The sequence below is a fragment of the Vicia villosa genome, unplaced genomic scaffold (assembly GCF_029867415.1).
Source record: "Vicia villosa cultivar HV-30 ecotype Madison, WI unplaced genomic scaffold, Vvil1.0 ctg.000494F_1_1, whole genome shotgun sequence".
Lineage (NCBI taxonomy): Eukaryota > Viridiplantae > Streptophyta > Magnoliopsida > Fabales > Fabaceae > Vicia > Vicia villosa.
The window spans coordinates 309,416-325,397 of record NW_026705239.1 but is presented as its reverse complement, the minus strand read 5'-3'; the positions used below and the strand labels follow the sequence as shown (position 1 = coordinate 325,397).

The following is a 15,982-nucleotide window of genomic DNA, read 5'->3' as shown; positions in this document are numbered from 1 at the left end:
AAAAAAATATTAACTATTGTTTTAGTTTCGAAAATCAAAACGTTAGTCATTATTATAGGCATGCGCGACGGACCGAACCTATTTTTTTCTGACGGACCGATAAAATATTTACTTAAATTAAATAGATATTAGAGATTATATGTTTAATAACTTATGAATTACTATAGCAGATAACTTAAAAATTACTACACAAATTTAACAAACTTAATATTATTCAATTCATTAAATTTAATCAAATTATTAAACCAATATGTTTTTTTTTTGCAGATAATATGTTTTATTTTATAATATTTGTTAATAGAAATTGTAAAATTAAAATTATAAAGAATTATATATATTATAGCAATGCCCGACGGGTCAAACCTGTTTTTCTACTACTACAACTTGATAAATTAAATTAATATTTGTATGACAATCAACATTGAAATTTTTTCTGTTAATTCATATAAATTAATATACATTTTTTAACCATAACTATATAATATTTATTTAATACTTATATCGATTTTACGCGACCTATTCGAACACACGGGTCCTAATCACTTGATTAATCTACACATCTCATTTGATTGTCCATTAACTTATTGACTCATTAAACTCATGCTAATATCATGGTAGCACTTGTGACTTGTGTCAAAAGAAAAAAAATATTATGGTAGCACTTTAGCATATCAGGGTTCCAAATTTCACACAAATCTATCATATAAGAAAAGTCTACCATTTCCTGATCAATTGCCCTATCCACATCAGCAAAACAATCCACAAAATTCCACATCATTTCCTTCTGTTCTTTAACTCATTCACGTTAAACTTCCAACGGTTACTCTTCATGGTTACGAAACCTATTCACGGTTACGAAACTGATTCATCATTCAGCAACCACTTCCAATCTTCCTCTCCAATCTTCTTCTTCTGCTATAGCCTTGGTTGAACACGCTCGAGACACACACCATGGGAGGTGAAGGTGCTGTTGACGATTCTGCTTCGGAATTGAAGACTGGTGTTGAAGGTGTTAACATCAACGTTCGATGCTCCAACGGTTCAAATTTCATAACCGTTTACAGCTTTCTATTTGATTTCTACAATTTTAAAAACGGTTCTTCTCTCATACCGTCCTCTTTCTCTTTTTCAGTCTCTCTTCCTTCTTTCTTCTTCCTTTTGTTTTTCTTCCTTCTTCCTCTTTTTTTTAATTGAGACAGACTTGATTCAAGTGATGATAAGGGGTGGGAAAGATTTTGTTTCATTGAAATCAGATTTGTTGACGAAAACCTAACTTTATATCCGATGGAGGTGGGGCTGTGTGAGTTCGTTCTTCCCTGTCATTAATCACTCTTGATTTCTATTTTTGTTTTTATGAAGTTATTTAACATGTGGTCTCTTTTTCATTTTTTCAAGGCTTTTGGTTCAACATGGATGAATCTAACTCACTGTATGTCTCTGCGCGATTTTATAGAGTATAAGATATTGGTAGTTATTAAGTGATTTTGTTTTGTTTAGGTATGGTTTATTGTTCTTTAAATTTACAGAGATGAAATTGATAAACCCTAATCCCTAATTTTTCATTGTTTTCAATGTCTCCGCTTCCTTTCTGATTTATGTTTTCAGATGGCAGTGAACTAAGCATGGAGCAATCCACCATAAAAGGCTAGAAAGATGTTTAATGTTGGATCTGTTTATTTCATTTCATCATTCTTTTACAAAACTACTGACCTGCCAATTTTTTTAGTTATTAGAATTTTGGTCTTCAGTTAATTGTCCACTATGGATTTACTTTTCGTATGAAGGTAAGTATCAATAAATGCTGATTAAAAACGTACATCAGAGGCTTTGGAGAGAAGAAAATAAAAGGTAATTTTACTTTTCTAAAACAATGTAGAATCTCGATTTGGAATCCTAAAGTCACATACTATTCTCTTATTTCAAATTGGAATTTATGGGATAACAGTAATCTTTTATATACATTATCATCATATGTGTTTAATCATGTTATTTGAATATATGATGATTTGAATTGGATTTTGATAATTGTGCAAAAGTTCGTGATTATTCGATTTGTTTCTTCTGAATTTCATTAGTTGTTATGTATATGATTGTACCAATCATAACGTGATAGTGTGTGTTATGTGAAGTATGATGATTTTTTTACGTGATGTTGTTTTCGTGAAATGGTGGTTGTCTGTCTGTTAATTGTGTATTATAACCTTAAACTAAATTAGATTTGATGATTTCTATCCCCTCTACCAGATTCTTGATGCTTCCAGCAATGAACCATGGGGTCCTCATGGAACACTTCTTGCAGACATTGCTCAGGCAACCAGAAACCCATAAGCTTTGGCCTCTCAATTTTATGCTAGGTATTTTGTGTTTCACTGCATATATTCTCATTTTTTGGTGGACCTGTAGTCATGAATACCAAATGATCATGTCAGTAATATGAATACCATATTATTAGCGTGCGCACAAAAATATGAAGAATATCGACCTTCCCATCACTGATTCACACTTTTCCCATTCCCTAACTTTCGAACCGGATATCTCTTTGATCTCCGATCAGCCTGATTCCGACAAGTCATTTTACGGTCTGAACCTCCGTTCTGGGAATTTGAATGAATCAGGCAACGATATTCTGCGTGATTTATCACTCTTACAGGTACTATCTTAAATTCATTTTATCTTTACTTTCTTCTTTATATTGTACCTACAATATTGTATCTGTTATTTACAAATTGAATCTGATGATAAATAGGATTTTTCTTCTCCTTGAAAGTTATTCAAAATGTGGTGATTAATATCATCAATTTTATTTTGTATGTTAATGTGCTTTGTGAATTGTCACTTAGCTAGCTGCATATTTGGAAGTTTTTAATCGGCGAAATATTGATTTTGATCACATTTATCGGAATATGGTCTTCAGCCGATCATCCACTCTACTTGGTACTGCAGCTGGTATGGTACCATACCTGTTCTTATATTGCTCTCTTGCCTTCTCCACATTTTTTGGCTACTTTACTATTGTGGCTTGCCATTGATTCTGTCTGTTGCAGCCAGTGTCTCTACTTTGGCTCATATGCTTCGCGGTACAAATGTGAGTACATACTTAGCGGTATAAATGTTGTATTGCAACTATGGTGCATGATAGGATGACTGAATCTGTTAATACTCAGAAGCTAACTTCCTTTGAGACCAGTGTAGTTCCAGAGGAGTTTTTTTATATACCTGTCATGGAGAAGGGGAGGAAAGCGTTGAAAGAGATTAATCTGGAGATGGGTTTCGCTTTTGATGAACAGGATTTGGAATACTACACCAAACTTTTCACAGATGACATTAAGCGTAATCCAACAAATGTGGAGTTGTTTGATATTGCTCAGTCAGTCCAACAGCGAACATAGTAGGCACTGTATTTTCTGTCATTTGTTTCTCATCTATATAGTTTCTTGCTTCTCTGTCACTTATTATCACTCATGGCTAATGATCACTCATACCATATTATGGCTAATGTAAGTATCTCTCCTTCATGCATTCTTATTTAAATGAACTTTGGTATTTGTTGTTGAGGTTAAAAAGTTTGTTGATCTTGGCTGAAGCGGACTCGCAATCATTATTGTTTTTTGTTTCTGTCGTGGGAGTTTTATGATTCTATGATCTTGGCTGAAGCGGACTCGCCATCATTGCATGTTTAATTTCTTTTTGTTTATGACAGAAAACACATGATAATTCAAATTCAGTTGGAAACACAAAAGTCTCATATGATGATCTCGCCTGCAGTGTATGCTTGGAGAAGGTTAATGTCGGAGATGTACTTCGTAGCTTGCCATGCCTTCATCAGGTCAGTTTATTTGCTCTGCATTTTTACATTTCAACAAATAGTTTGTTTCTATTTGTTTGATGATATACCCTGTCAGTTCAACTTAGTCATTCTACGCGGTCTGTTGTCCGAAGAAGAGTCAAGAATTCAATCCAATTGATTGAAGTCGAAGCGATCCAATGAGTATTGTTTGAGAGTCTCCGACGTCGGTGTTTAAAATCAGATAAGTGTCTCATTTCATATAGCTTAGCTGATTTAATCTGCTGCTTTTAGACTGTTGAATTTTTTTATCTCTATTGTGATGGACTTGCTTATGCAAATTCGTTGTTACAGAAAGTTCTATGTGGTGATAACAATTTTTCCAGTTTCGACACATGCTAACTGGTCGTCATTTGTTGGTGACGATAGCTTTGTTCAGGTTCTGATTTTCGAAGGCAGTAGGCACATACATCCCGGCGAGGATGTGAATGGAGTCACCGACAGTGCCACAAGTACACTGTTAAAAAAACAATAGTCACATTGAACTTTTAAATGATAAAAGTGTAGTTGGAATCCTATATAATTTTAGCTACAGAACAAGCTTTGAATTCCTTAAAGGAGCTTCAGAACAAGCTAATGCACAAGTTGATGCACGTAAGATCTTTAGGTAGGCGTTCTCCTTTCTCAACTTAATATATAACTAATATACTTAGACTTTAGTTTTAAAACTTTACATCATTAATAATCATAAAATTTCTATACAATGTATCTAGCGATGAAGTATCTTTCTATGGTACACTCATGGTTGACGGGTATGTTCACATGTGATTTCTTTTTCTTAATCTTTTTTCACGTTACCTTGATCAGACCGAATTTTTTATGGTGATACACACAGTTCATGGAGTTTGTCATCGTTTTAGGTTTTAACGGATGGAAGCAGTTTGAATCCCATTCCGAGGCTGTGTCGGCTATAGCCATCACATGGTGAACAAGTCATAATGCAAGGTAAATTTGTGATGATCTTTATTTTTAGAAAAAATAGTTGAATTACTAAAAGTTTGTGATGACTCTTTTTGTCCGTATCACCTCATAATTTAGAATTCTGGTGTATAGGTTGAGGTTGACACTGCTGGGAAAGCCATCAGCGTGTTGTGCTTGGTTTGGTTCATGTGTTGATGAACTGCAGTTTCGGAGCCATTTCATGAATGTGACCACATGTTTGATGAAATGTCACATTCATGAATAGAAGGATAACTAGATTGCAATTCCTGAGCCATTTCAGGTAATTGTTTGTGACTATTTCATGAATGTCTCCATGATTTCGTCAAACTCAATCTAATTCTAATTTATGTAAAATTGATGAATCTCAATTGGTTAATTTCTAAACTATTAAGGTGAACTATGTGAATGCAGTATAGCTTACATTCAACATTGCTAGGATTCGATTTTGTTACAGTTCATGTTTTGCGAGACCGTTGTTCTTGCTGACAGTTTTGCATGAAAATCTTATTTGTTTTTTACATTTATTCTGGGTGTACTTTTCAATTTATTGTATGGTTTTCTCTATTCCTTAACATATGTTCTTTTGTAGGTGGTTCTTGGAGGTGGTGAGGATGTATCAACTGTTACAACTACTGATCAAAGTGCTGGCATAATGAGGAGTGATGGCTGAATGTTATCTAACAAAGAGAATATCCTCTCATGTGTCAAGGCTGATGAAACTGTTTTTAGATTGTAGGTATTGTGAGACTGTGCCATGTGACGATTACGAAGCTGCATTGACTCTTCGCTATTGTTACAGATGCAACATCTATCGTTGATCTATTCATCGTGGTTCCCGTGTTTCTGACTGCCTATATATGTCACTACAATGGTATGCATTTTATTCAATTCAGTTACGTGCTTATTGTGTAAGTGCTTATTATAGTTAGCTGTCTGCATTCTCTTTGCAAAATTCTTATGTGTTCAGTATTTTTCTTCTTGCAGTTCACATCATAGATAATGATATCGAGGACAACTCATAGATGCAAAGTGTTGTATGTGCACCCTTGGTCTATGCTCATCCGTGTACATGATGATAAGCTTCTTCGGGTTCCTCCTATTCGGTGAAGGAACCCTTGATGATTTGCTAGCCAACTTCGATACCGATCTCATAATTCCTTTTGGTTCTCTGCTCAACGACGTTGTTCGTATTAACTATGCTGCACACCTCATGTTTGTATTTCCAGTTGTGTTTTTCCCGTTGCGACTCAATATAGACGACTTACTCTTCCAGTCTTCAATACCTTTAATTCTCGATAACTTCAGATTCGCATCAATCATGGCTTCCGTTATCGGTGTTATCTTCCTTGGAGCAAACTTCATACCTAGCATTTGGGATGCTTTCCAATTCACCGGAGCAACCGCCGCAGTCTGTATAGGATTTATCTTTCCAGCCGCCATCACTCAAGTAAGTTTTCTCATTTAATTTATATTCAGTAACGGATTTGTTAATGCAACTAATTTTTTTTACCGCAATTCATGATTGATAACACTTATCATTTGATTAAAAAAGGTTTGTGATTTTTCAGCTTCTTTCTGACTCGGCAATATCTTATGGTGTGTTTAATACATTTTTACACCATTTAATGAAACTTATGGATTTGAAGCAAAAAGGAACATTTGAAACCGGGCAAGAGGAGTAGGACACTACAAATTCCCTGAAGAACTGAGACTGAGATTGGCATATAGAGAAGCAGCTGTTGTTGTTCATGCAGCTTCCTACATTACGCCTGAATATAGAGCAGAAAAAATGTCTGAAAAATTAATTGGCCAAAACCAGATTAAAATAGTAAGTTATTTTTTGGAGTAACCTTTTCTTGGTACTTCCATAGGTTTTCTTTTCACAACATGTCAAACTAAGAGCAATAATAGTTTCCAGTTTCAGATAACGACAAGCCGCGATTTGAGACTGAAGGCAACAAAATGAATTGCTCAACAATATGCGTGTGTTTAAGTTTCAAGCGTGGGAGGAGTAATTTAGTAGCAAAATTCGAAAGTTTCATGAAGCCGAGCATGGATGTATTGGGAAATTCTTGTACAATTTTGTTATTAACTATGGAGTATTATTTGCTGCACCATTAGTTGTAATTTTTCTTACCTTCAGAACTACAACTTTGATTGGAATTCCTTTGAATCCGGGCACTGTTTTCACAATAATTTCGATTATTAGGATACTTCAAGAGCCTTTGATGAGTTTTCCTCAAGCACTTATGATGGTTTCTCAAGCAACAATATCTTTAAGGAGGTTGGATGAGTTAATGATGAGCAAGGAAATGGATAAGAATGCAGTGCAAAAAGAGGAGAATTGTGATGATGATGTGAGAGCTTTCAATTTTGTCTCTTCACCCCATGTACCACTTTTGAAATGACCCGAAATTGTATACTTCTCAACTCAATCAGTTTTTAGAGGAGTGTGTTGTTGACCATAGTAAAACTCACTAATTCATTGCTTGGCTCACTCATACAGCATATACATTTATATTTTTTGTAAAACTATTTTTTAGAGTAGTCATTCCATTCATCGGTGATGGTTAGGTTTTCAAAAGTCTACCCCTTTAGGGGATCATATAATTGTTCACTGTCAAGTTATCACCAATTCATTGATAGTGCAAATGAAAGGCATTGCAAATTCCAAATTTCTGTTGTAAATAATGTTACATTCAGTATATTTCTGTTGCAAATTTGTGTGTTTAGTGAATGCACCTTAAGAATTATGTTGTATAGGCAATGGTACAATAAAAAACCCAGTTAAAAAATACAATAAAGATATTAATTATAAAGGATTATTCTAAGGAATAATCTACTTGATATGCTAAATAAAGAATATTAATTATATTGGATTATACTAAAAAATGATCTACTTAATATATACTTAATATACTAAGAGAATATTATAATATGCTATAATATGTTTACATACTATTATATTCAACTTCCTTTGTGGGACTATATATATATATATATATATATATAAAATAATTATTCCTTAGAGGACATCCTATTCAACAAAAATCTCCAACCGAATAAGTGAATCTTGGGGGATCTTTGATCCTCCAGAGGTAATTAAACGCATTCAACAAAGACGGAGTGATGTAGGAGACTATATATATATATATATATATATATATATATATATATATATATATATATATATATATATATATATATATATATATATATATATAGGGGACGACTCAAGTGAGAACACTTGGTTATTATGAGAAATGAGAACAATGAATCACGACCATTAAATTTGATTTTAATGGACTGGATTGGTTTCTCTTTCTAAGATCCAGTCCATTAAATATTAAGGATCTTAGAAAGAGAAATCAATCCAGTCCATTAAAATCAAATTTAATGGTCGTGATTCATTGTTCTCATTTCTCATAATAACAAAGTGTTCTCACTTGAGTCGTCCCCAATATATATATATATATATATATATATATATATATATATATATATATATATATATATATATATATATATATATAAAATAAGAAAAGTAGAACTTTCACATCAGCAACCTCAACCTGCTATTCTCTCAACCTTCTGTTTCATCTATTCCAATTCGTTCCAATTCCAATTCCAAAAGCGGTTTCTCATGTGCTCTTTCTCATGATCACAGTCCTTATACATATTTTGAAAAACTATATCTTATTCAGGGACATAAACTACTTCACTTAAAGACTATATTTTTTAGTCCATAAGACACGGGATTAGGCTAAAACGTTGGTGCCCACGCGGATATGGGTTTGGTTACGTAAATTTATTAATGACTTTATTTTTCAATATTCAATTTTTTAATATTAATAATTTTATAATTTTACCCATTTTATACGAACGCACGGGTATCAACACTGTTGTCTATTACACGGACGTTTCGGAACACGTAAGAAACTTTATGAAGCAGCGTTTCTATTTCATCAATTTATACAATTATGTTATATTATTACATAATAATAATATTATTTCTTTTGGACCTGTTAATCCTACTCTATTAACTCAAATAAAATATTAGCCCTAAATAATTATCTTATCCCATATGCCCAAACAATTTAAAATTAATTTCTCTTTTTCACACCTCTTTTATTATCATATTAATCTATCCCCTAAAAATTATCTTTTCCTATCATCTTTTATTTCCCTCAATCACAATGCGCGAAAACGACGGGTACCCGTACGAACGCACGGGTAAGACACTAGTTGACCATGAAACTTGAGTTAGCACTTAGCACACAAAACTCACAATAAGCTTTAATGGATTTCCATATTTAATATAAACAAATATTTTATAAATTTACTGTATTTAATAGAGAAAAAAATATACATTTATAATATAAAATAATTTAATAATTTTACACTGTCAACAAATCACGACTATGTTAAGTGACAAGTCACACTTATTTTTAAAAAAATTATATGATATGTTTAATGATAAATCTCAAATGAATGACAGCGTAAAATTATTTTATATTATCAGTGCACTACATTTAACCTCTATTTAATCTCTAATTAAAAATCAATTAATTCTACAAAAATTTTCTAGTTATATTGCGTATATGTATTTTTCTAGTTATCCAAAAAATTGCAGTATTCCAAATTTAAGTTTCTCTCCTCAGATGTTGCACGTGACAAATTACTACTTTGAGAGTCGAGAGAAGTGATCCAAAAAAGAGAAGAACAAAACCAAATTTTAGCTTCACCTTCGCGTACTCCATTTTTCTATTCAATCTCTTCCTAAACCAATTCTACTCCGAATTTCAAATCTTCTCATATGTCAACGGAAGCGCCGAAGCGCGACCAGTGGCAATGGGAGAACGCCATCGCCGGTGCCGCCGCCGGATTTGCCACCGTCGCCGTCATGCATCCCCTCGACGTGGTCCGAACTAGGTTTCAAGGTTCCTTCTACTCTTCATCCAAATCAATTTCTTTTTTCAATTTTTCCCTACATTGTATTCAATTTTCTAACGCACTATTTGATTCCGCAGTTAACGATGGTCGAGTCTCTCATCTTCCCAGTTACAAGAACACCGCTCACGCAATTTTCACCATTACTCGCTCCGAGGTTTGTGCTCTAACTGCTATATGTGCTATAACTGTAATGTGGCTTTTCAGTATTTAATTTAAATTTCAACCAGTTCTATCAGAGAGAAGCTTCTGCTCTAGGTACTTGGTGCATGTCATATCAAAATGTGTTACTTATGTTTTATGATTTGTCTTGCAGGGATTAAGAGGGCTATATGCAGGCTTTCTTCCTGGGGTTCTTGGGTCAACTATATCCTGGGGTTTATATTTCTTTTTGTAAGTAGCAATATCAATCATCAAAGATATTTGTATTGAGTGAAGTTTTAATCTCTCATTTTTAAGTTTGCTTTGAGAGAGTGATACTATATTAGGATTTAGGATGGTAGGCAGACTCTTCATTTTTGCATCTGATGTTTCTGCATGTAGTATGCATCTTCTCTGGTTAAATTTTAATTTGTTTAAGTGAGAGTGATTGTCTCTTCTCTTTCACACACACATATCTTATTTTTCTTAATCAGGGCCTAATCAATATATTGTAGTCTACAGTACATGGTGATGGAAGATAAATATTCTGTTTTTTGTGTAAAACATGCATTATTAATTGTTCATTAATGGATAAGGACTTCTTTTCAGCATTAATGTGTTTATATGACGGAACCTTGTATGTATGGAACCTGGTAGTTTCATCTAACACCAGATTTTTTTGGTGGAAATCCCATTGCTTGTTTTTTATTATGTCAAAGGATTGTCCCTCCTCCCAATTTTTCATTTTCTGGTTGCTTTCCTTGAAGACCAAAATCATCATTCCATCTTTTTTATTTTTTGCAACTGTAGCTATGACAAGGCTAAACAAAGATATGCTAGGAGCAGAGAGGAGAAGTTGAGCCCGGGTCTTCATCTTGCCTCAGCTGCGGAAGCAGGAGCCTTGGTGAGTGTTCAAAAATACAATGTTATAAATGGACGTCCACACTTAATTCATGTTAAGATATTTGCATAGAGAATATGTTGTTCAAACAAACCTGCTAGCATTTTGTCGGATCTAGAGTGACAAGAAATAATACAATGAAGTGCTTTTTGCAAAACTGTATTAGATATATTTCCTAATGATAGTTGTTGCTTGAATAGTATGCGAGTATGGAACTAATATGCTTAACTTTACTACTTTCTTATCTGTGTGCATATACTTGAGATATTGTTTAGCTTTCATAGTTTGATGTATAGTGCTCCAAAACCTACAGTCATTTTGATTTCCTTCACCTATTGCCAGGTTTGTTTTTGCACAAATCCTGTTTGGCTAGTGAAGACAAGATTGCAGCTTCAGACTCCTCTTCATCAGACACGGCCATACTCTGGGCTATATGGTCTACTCTCCATCTTACATAAACTTTATATTCCGAACTGTTCACTTTGGGTTAATTTTCATGATGTTCATGTCTTTTGTACTTTGGCTCTAGAAATTAGCTATAATTTAATAGCTTAAATATTATATTTTACACGTAGACTTTCTTAATCTCAATCACCTTAGCCAAACTGAGCTAGAAATTAGTATTTATGTGTTGAAAGATAGCTCATTTTCACCAACTGGTTCAATAGAATCACAGTATTTGGTGGGGGCGTTTATCCTTATTCATATAAAGGTTGTGAGAAATTTTATATTTATATCAATACTACATGTGTTATTGACATTCAGTAACTAATTTCTACTTGGTATTAAGCATACTCATTCATCCCATTCCTTTCCAATTTCAACTACCTAAAATTAAAAGCTAAACAATGATTGTCACAGTATATTTTGTATATTGTGGTTATATTCACTGTTATGCAAATTGCTAACCAGCCATAACAATTTTTTATCTGTAAAATCAAATATCAGATGCATTTAGGACCATAATGAGGGAAGAAGGATTTAGTGCACTTTACAGAGGGATGTTCCCGGTTTATTTCTGGTATGTTGCTGCCTCTTGTTATCTTTCCTGTCAATCTTGGCCCTTAAAATTATAATGTGTGGAGTTGAGCTTAAATAGATATTAAAGGTCTTAAAAGGAAAAAGAGATAAAAGATCAATGAATAAATAACACTGAGCCAGTTGCAACTAGTCGCTACGAACTCTTCAATCCAACCTGCCAATTTAACCCATTAACCATCAGAAACCTCACAATAGATTCGTCCAGTTAGTTACTGTCAAGTTACAATCAAATTAGCTTATCATTTGATTTTCACATGGTCATTAACACATGTTAGCATATTTTGTCAATTGCGATGAACTGGTTATTATATTCTATCATATAAACACACTCATCACTATATGATTTGCTAACCATTCATGAAATTTCATCTTTTAAAATTAAAACAGTCATGCATTTAGGTCCATTATGTGGGAAGAAGGATTTAGTGCACTTTACAGAGGGACTGTTCCTGGTCTTTTTCTGGTATGTTGCTTGCTTTTGTTATTTCTCTCGATTTTGGCACTTAAAATTTAATAAAAGATTCAATATAATATGTGGGGTTGTGCATAGATAAAGATGAAGGTCTTTCTTTTTCAATCTTCAGTGAACATAACGTCAGTTGCAACTAGCCATTAGGAACTTGATTATGCCCAATTAAATCCATGGACTATCAAAAACGTCATTCAATTTCTGTTAAATGTTAAAGAATCTATTTGTTATGTTATTGTCTCATGAGCACTAACTTATGTCATTGTATGGCTTGGTCTAGTCCTATCATGTCCAGCAATCACTCATATTCCATGTTAGAAATAGATTACAAACTCTTCAAAATATCCCAGTATATTTGTTAACAAGTTTTTGAGAAAAATTAAAAATCATGTGACTGAACTCACGACCTCTATCATTAGCCATATCTCATTCCTAACAAGATGTTTGATAATAATAGAGGTTGTTAGCTCGGTCACATGATTTTTAATTTTTTTGAAAAACTTGATGATTGTCGGCTTTATTAAGTATTGACAAAATCACACTTGTTATTGTCTTCCTGTTGTTTATAGAGAGCTTGCTTGAATTTGTGCGCTTCAGCAGGTCTCTCATGGAGCTATTCAGTTCACTGCCTACGAAGAGCTGCGTAAAAGTATTGTTGATTTTAAGAGCAAGAGAAGTGAAATACAAAATCAAAACCCTGATCAACTCTTGGTAAGTTAGTGGACCTTTGGTCCATTTAAGTCTGATACCTCCCATATATTGGACTATATATTTAAATGATTGAAATATTATAACAACCATTCTTTTAGACGTTAAGGCATTATTAAGTCGTTTAAATGGATATTTTAAATTCTAGGACATTTTAAATGAGAGAAATGTAGCTTTATGCATATCTTATATTTCATTTGTGACAAGCTCATGGCTTTTTAAGACATATTTTGAGTCTTGTTCTCTTAGTTTTCTGCTATAGTGCTCTTTGATACTTATAAATTATTTCATTTGAATGTTATGTGCAAATGCAATTACTTAAGGTATTTTCCAAGATTTACGGTTGCGATTTTTTGATATTTTATTTGTGTACCCAGAATTCTGTTGATTATGCTGTTCTTGGAGCAACATCAAAAGTTGCTGCAATACTCCTAACCTATCCATTTCAGGTACAACTCTCTGCCCCCTTATCTTTTGAAGGAGAAAGTTTTAGACTCTAGTTTTCATGAACATAATATATCAATCCTCAAAGAAGTAGCTTTCTCATATGGCATACTGCCTTTTTTCCTCCTCTTGTTTCAGGTTATCCGGTCCCGGTTGCAGGTATCAGAGTGTGGTTACAAGGATAAGGATAATACATAGTGCTTATTTTTAATTGTGTATCTTTCTCAAAACTGGACTGAAACTTCTTTCTCTCTGCAGCAACGACCCGGTGGTGATGGGATACCAAGATATATGGACAGTTGGCATGTTGTGAAAGAAACTGCACGGTACATATTAAAACCCTTTTCAGATATATTTTGCATCTTTTCATTGACAAACAAGCAAATGTGAAGTGGGTTAAGAATCATAGTATGATAAATTTTATCGGCAATTGCATTTCTTAGACCTCGGCAAAACAATAGCCTGACTCCCGAGTAACCCTGCCAATGTTACTTTTGTGCATCCATATTTGATATGCTGTTGAAAATTTTAAATTTGATCCAATCTCGTGTATTATTGATTATGTTTTGTTCTTGCAGATTTGAAAGCGTCCGAGGTTTTTACAAGGGAATCACACCAAACCTCTTGAAAAACGTCCCTGCTTCTTCAATAACATTTATTGTTTATGAAAATGCTCTAAAATTACTAAAACTAGCTAGAAAGAATGACTGAGTATTTTCCTTTTACTTTATGATGATGATGATTTATTCTTTCTCTCTTTTAGTTTTTTTGGTGTTAGTCTGCTCTGATTTCATATTTATGGCATTGAATAATCACTAGTTTTTCTCATCACTTTTTAACGATGGGTTGCTACACACTACTATGTAATCCAATAATGTGAACACTTAATTTTATTAACCATTTTTTTGTACCTTTTTGCTATATGATCTGTTCCTAACATATATCTCATAGGACCTGAAGTTTTAGCATTTATAGGAGAAATATTTCATTCCCTTTTAATCTTAGACGTGAATACTTAGAAACAAGCCAAAATTTTATGAATTCCTGTTGTTTTGACACTTTCACATGTATTAAAAAAAATATAATTATTGTAGCATAAAAATAAAAATAAAAATAAAATTTCTTTTATAAAATTGTCTTTCAATAATAGTATATTAAAAAAAAATTTTAAAATATATCTCTAGAAGAGCTGATGAGGATGATGTTTAATGAGACTAACCTTCCTAAATAATTTTGGATCAATGTAGTAAGTTCAATTTGATATGTAATTAGGGATGGCAAGTAGACCCGCACCCGCGGGCCCACCCGCACCCGAATTCGAGTCAACGGGTAAAAACCAGATGACTGAGTTTGGGTTCGAATTCGGGTGCCACTCGATATTTCAGGTGCGGGTTTGAGTAGTGTCAAATCCGCACCCGAAATCACACATGCTTTGAGTAGGTGCCGATATATATATATATATATATATATATATATATATATATATATATATATATATATATATATATATATATATATATATATATTCTGGAAAGTTGTAGGAAAATAGTAGGAAAAATATATTTTATGTATTTTGCTACGGGATTGGGTGAAAAAACCCGAACCCAACGGGTGTGGGTGTGGGTGTTATTTTGCCACTCGAGTAGCATTTGGTTTTGGGTTCGGGTGCCGATTTCGGGTGCGGGTTTGGGTAGTGTGAAATCCGCACCCGATCTGACCTGTTGCCATCCCTATATGTAATGAATCATGTCTTGATAATATCAATTCTAAAGTTAACACCTTATGAGTCATATAAAGGAAGGAAGCTGAATATTTTTCAGTTACATGTCTTCAAATGCAAATGTTTTCTTCTTAAAAATAAAAAGGATAATCTTGGAAAATTTGACAAATAAGCTAATGAAGGCATATTCCTAGAATATTCCACTTATAACAATTTTTTAGAGTATTTAATAAAATAATCGTGACGATAGAAGAATCAGTACATGTTATCTTTGATGAGTCAAACTCCATGTCAGTAGAGGTAGAAGTTATTGAAGATGTTTCTAAGGGCTCACAATTCGACACTCCCATAACAAGATATGTGACCAAATGGAATTTTTTTTCCAATTTGAGCTAAAGGAAGTTGATAAGGATCTCATTAATGAAAGTTGATCTCTTGCTATTCAGTAAGAGTTAAATCAATTTGAAAGAAACATCATTTGGAAACTCATTCCCAAATGCTTCAGTTAATCAAGTGATTCGAACCCACTAAGTCTTTCGCAACAAGGTTGATGAAGCCAAAATTGTTTCCCAAGATACGTGACCAAATAGAATTTGTTTCCCAATTTGAGCTAAAGGAAGTTGATAAGGATCTCATTGATGAAAGTTGATCTCTTGCTATTCAGTAAGAGTTAAATCAATTTGAAAGAAACATCATTTGGAAACTCGTTCCCAAATGCTTCAGCTAATCAAGTGATTCAAACCCACTATGTCTTTCGCAACAAGGTTGATGAAGCCAAAATTGTTCTAAGAAATAAAGAGAGACTTATAGTGAAAGGATACA

At 33.4% G+C, this 15,982-nt stretch overlaps 2 protein-coding genes and 2 long non-coding RNA genes across 9 annotated transcripts; all 4 read left to right on the top strand.

The window, feature by feature from the left end:
• Positions 1-1,400: 1,400 nt before the first annotated feature.
• On the top strand, positions 1,401-2,593 carry LOC131629011 (uncharacterized). Its single transcript, XR_009291934.1, has 3 exons — positions 1,401-1,848; positions 2,245-2,354; positions 2,453-2,593. It is a non-coding gene; the product is annotated as an uncharacterized LOC131629011 (long non-coding RNA).
• Positions 2,594-2,811: 218 nt separating this feature from the next.
• Positions 2,812-3,388, top strand: LOC131629010 (uncharacterized). Its single transcript, XR_009291933.1, has 2 exons — positions 2,812-2,946; positions 3,045-3,388. It is a non-coding gene; the product is annotated as an uncharacterized LOC131629010 (long non-coding RNA).
• Positions 3,389-3,903: 515 nt separating this feature from the next.
• Positions 3,904-6,581, top strand: LOC131629009 (amino acid transporter AVT6B-like). 6 transcript variants are annotated; one of them, XR_009291932.1, is made up of 8 exons: positions 3,904-4,451; positions 4,558-4,596; positions 4,705-4,789; positions 4,898-5,066; positions 5,376-5,518; positions 5,586-5,657; positions 5,771-6,233; positions 6,355-6,581. XR_009291932.1 is itself a non-coding variant. In XM_058899812.1 (3 exons), the coding sequence occupies exons 2-3, from the start codon at positions 5,823-5,825 to the stop codon at positions 6,466-6,468; spliced, it is 525 nt and encodes a 174-aa protein (XP_058755795.1). In that variant the 5' UTR covers positions 5,246-5,657; positions 5,771-5,822; the 3' UTR covers positions 6,469-6,581. The 6 variants fall into 6 exon arrangements, 1 of the variants encoding a protein (XP_058755795.1); XR_009291931.1 differs by having other exon boundaries at positions 5,376-5,657; positions 5,771-5,998; positions 6,092-6,233; XR_009291928.1 differs by having other exon boundaries at positions 5,376-5,657.
• A 2,851-nt stretch (positions 6,582-9,432) lies between these two features.
• On the top strand, positions 9,433-14,337 carry LOC131628985 (folate transporter 1, chloroplastic-like). The gene is made up of 12 exons (XM_058899787.1): positions 9,433-9,726; positions 9,817-9,893; positions 10,053-10,129; positions 10,688-10,781; positions 11,121-11,214; positions 11,727-11,788; positions 12,260-12,271; positions 12,886-12,999; positions 13,374-13,445; positions 13,579-13,599; positions 13,699-13,766; positions 14,019-14,337. Exons 1-12 carry the CDS (start codon positions 9,603-9,605, stop codon positions 14,149-14,151), a joined length of 948 nt encoding a protein of 315 aa, XP_058755770.1. The 5' UTR covers positions 9,433-9,602; the 3' UTR covers positions 14,152-14,337.
• Positions 14,338-15,982: the final 1,645 nt, after the last annotated feature.

Coding starts and splice junctions, on each gene's coding strand:
- LOC131629009 (XM_058899812.1), top strand. CDS start 5,823: ATGTGCACCCTTGGTCTATGCTCATCCGTGTACATGATGATAAGCTTC. Junction 6,234..6,354: donor TTCCAGCCGCCATCACTCAA/GTAAGTTTTCTC, acceptor GTGATTTTTCAG/CTTCTTTCTGACTCGGCAAT.
- LOC131628985 (XM_058899787.1), top strand. CDS start 9,603: ATGTCAACGGAAGCGCCGAAGCGCGACCAGTGGCAATGGGAGAACGCC. Junction 11,215..11,726: donor GCCATACTCTGGGCTATATG/GTCTACTCTCCA, acceptor ATCAAATATCAG/ATGCATTTAGGACCATAATG. Junction 13,000..13,373: donor AAAACCCTGATCAACTCTTG/GTAAGTTAGTGG, acceptor TTGTGTACCCAG/AATTCTGTTGATTATGCTGT.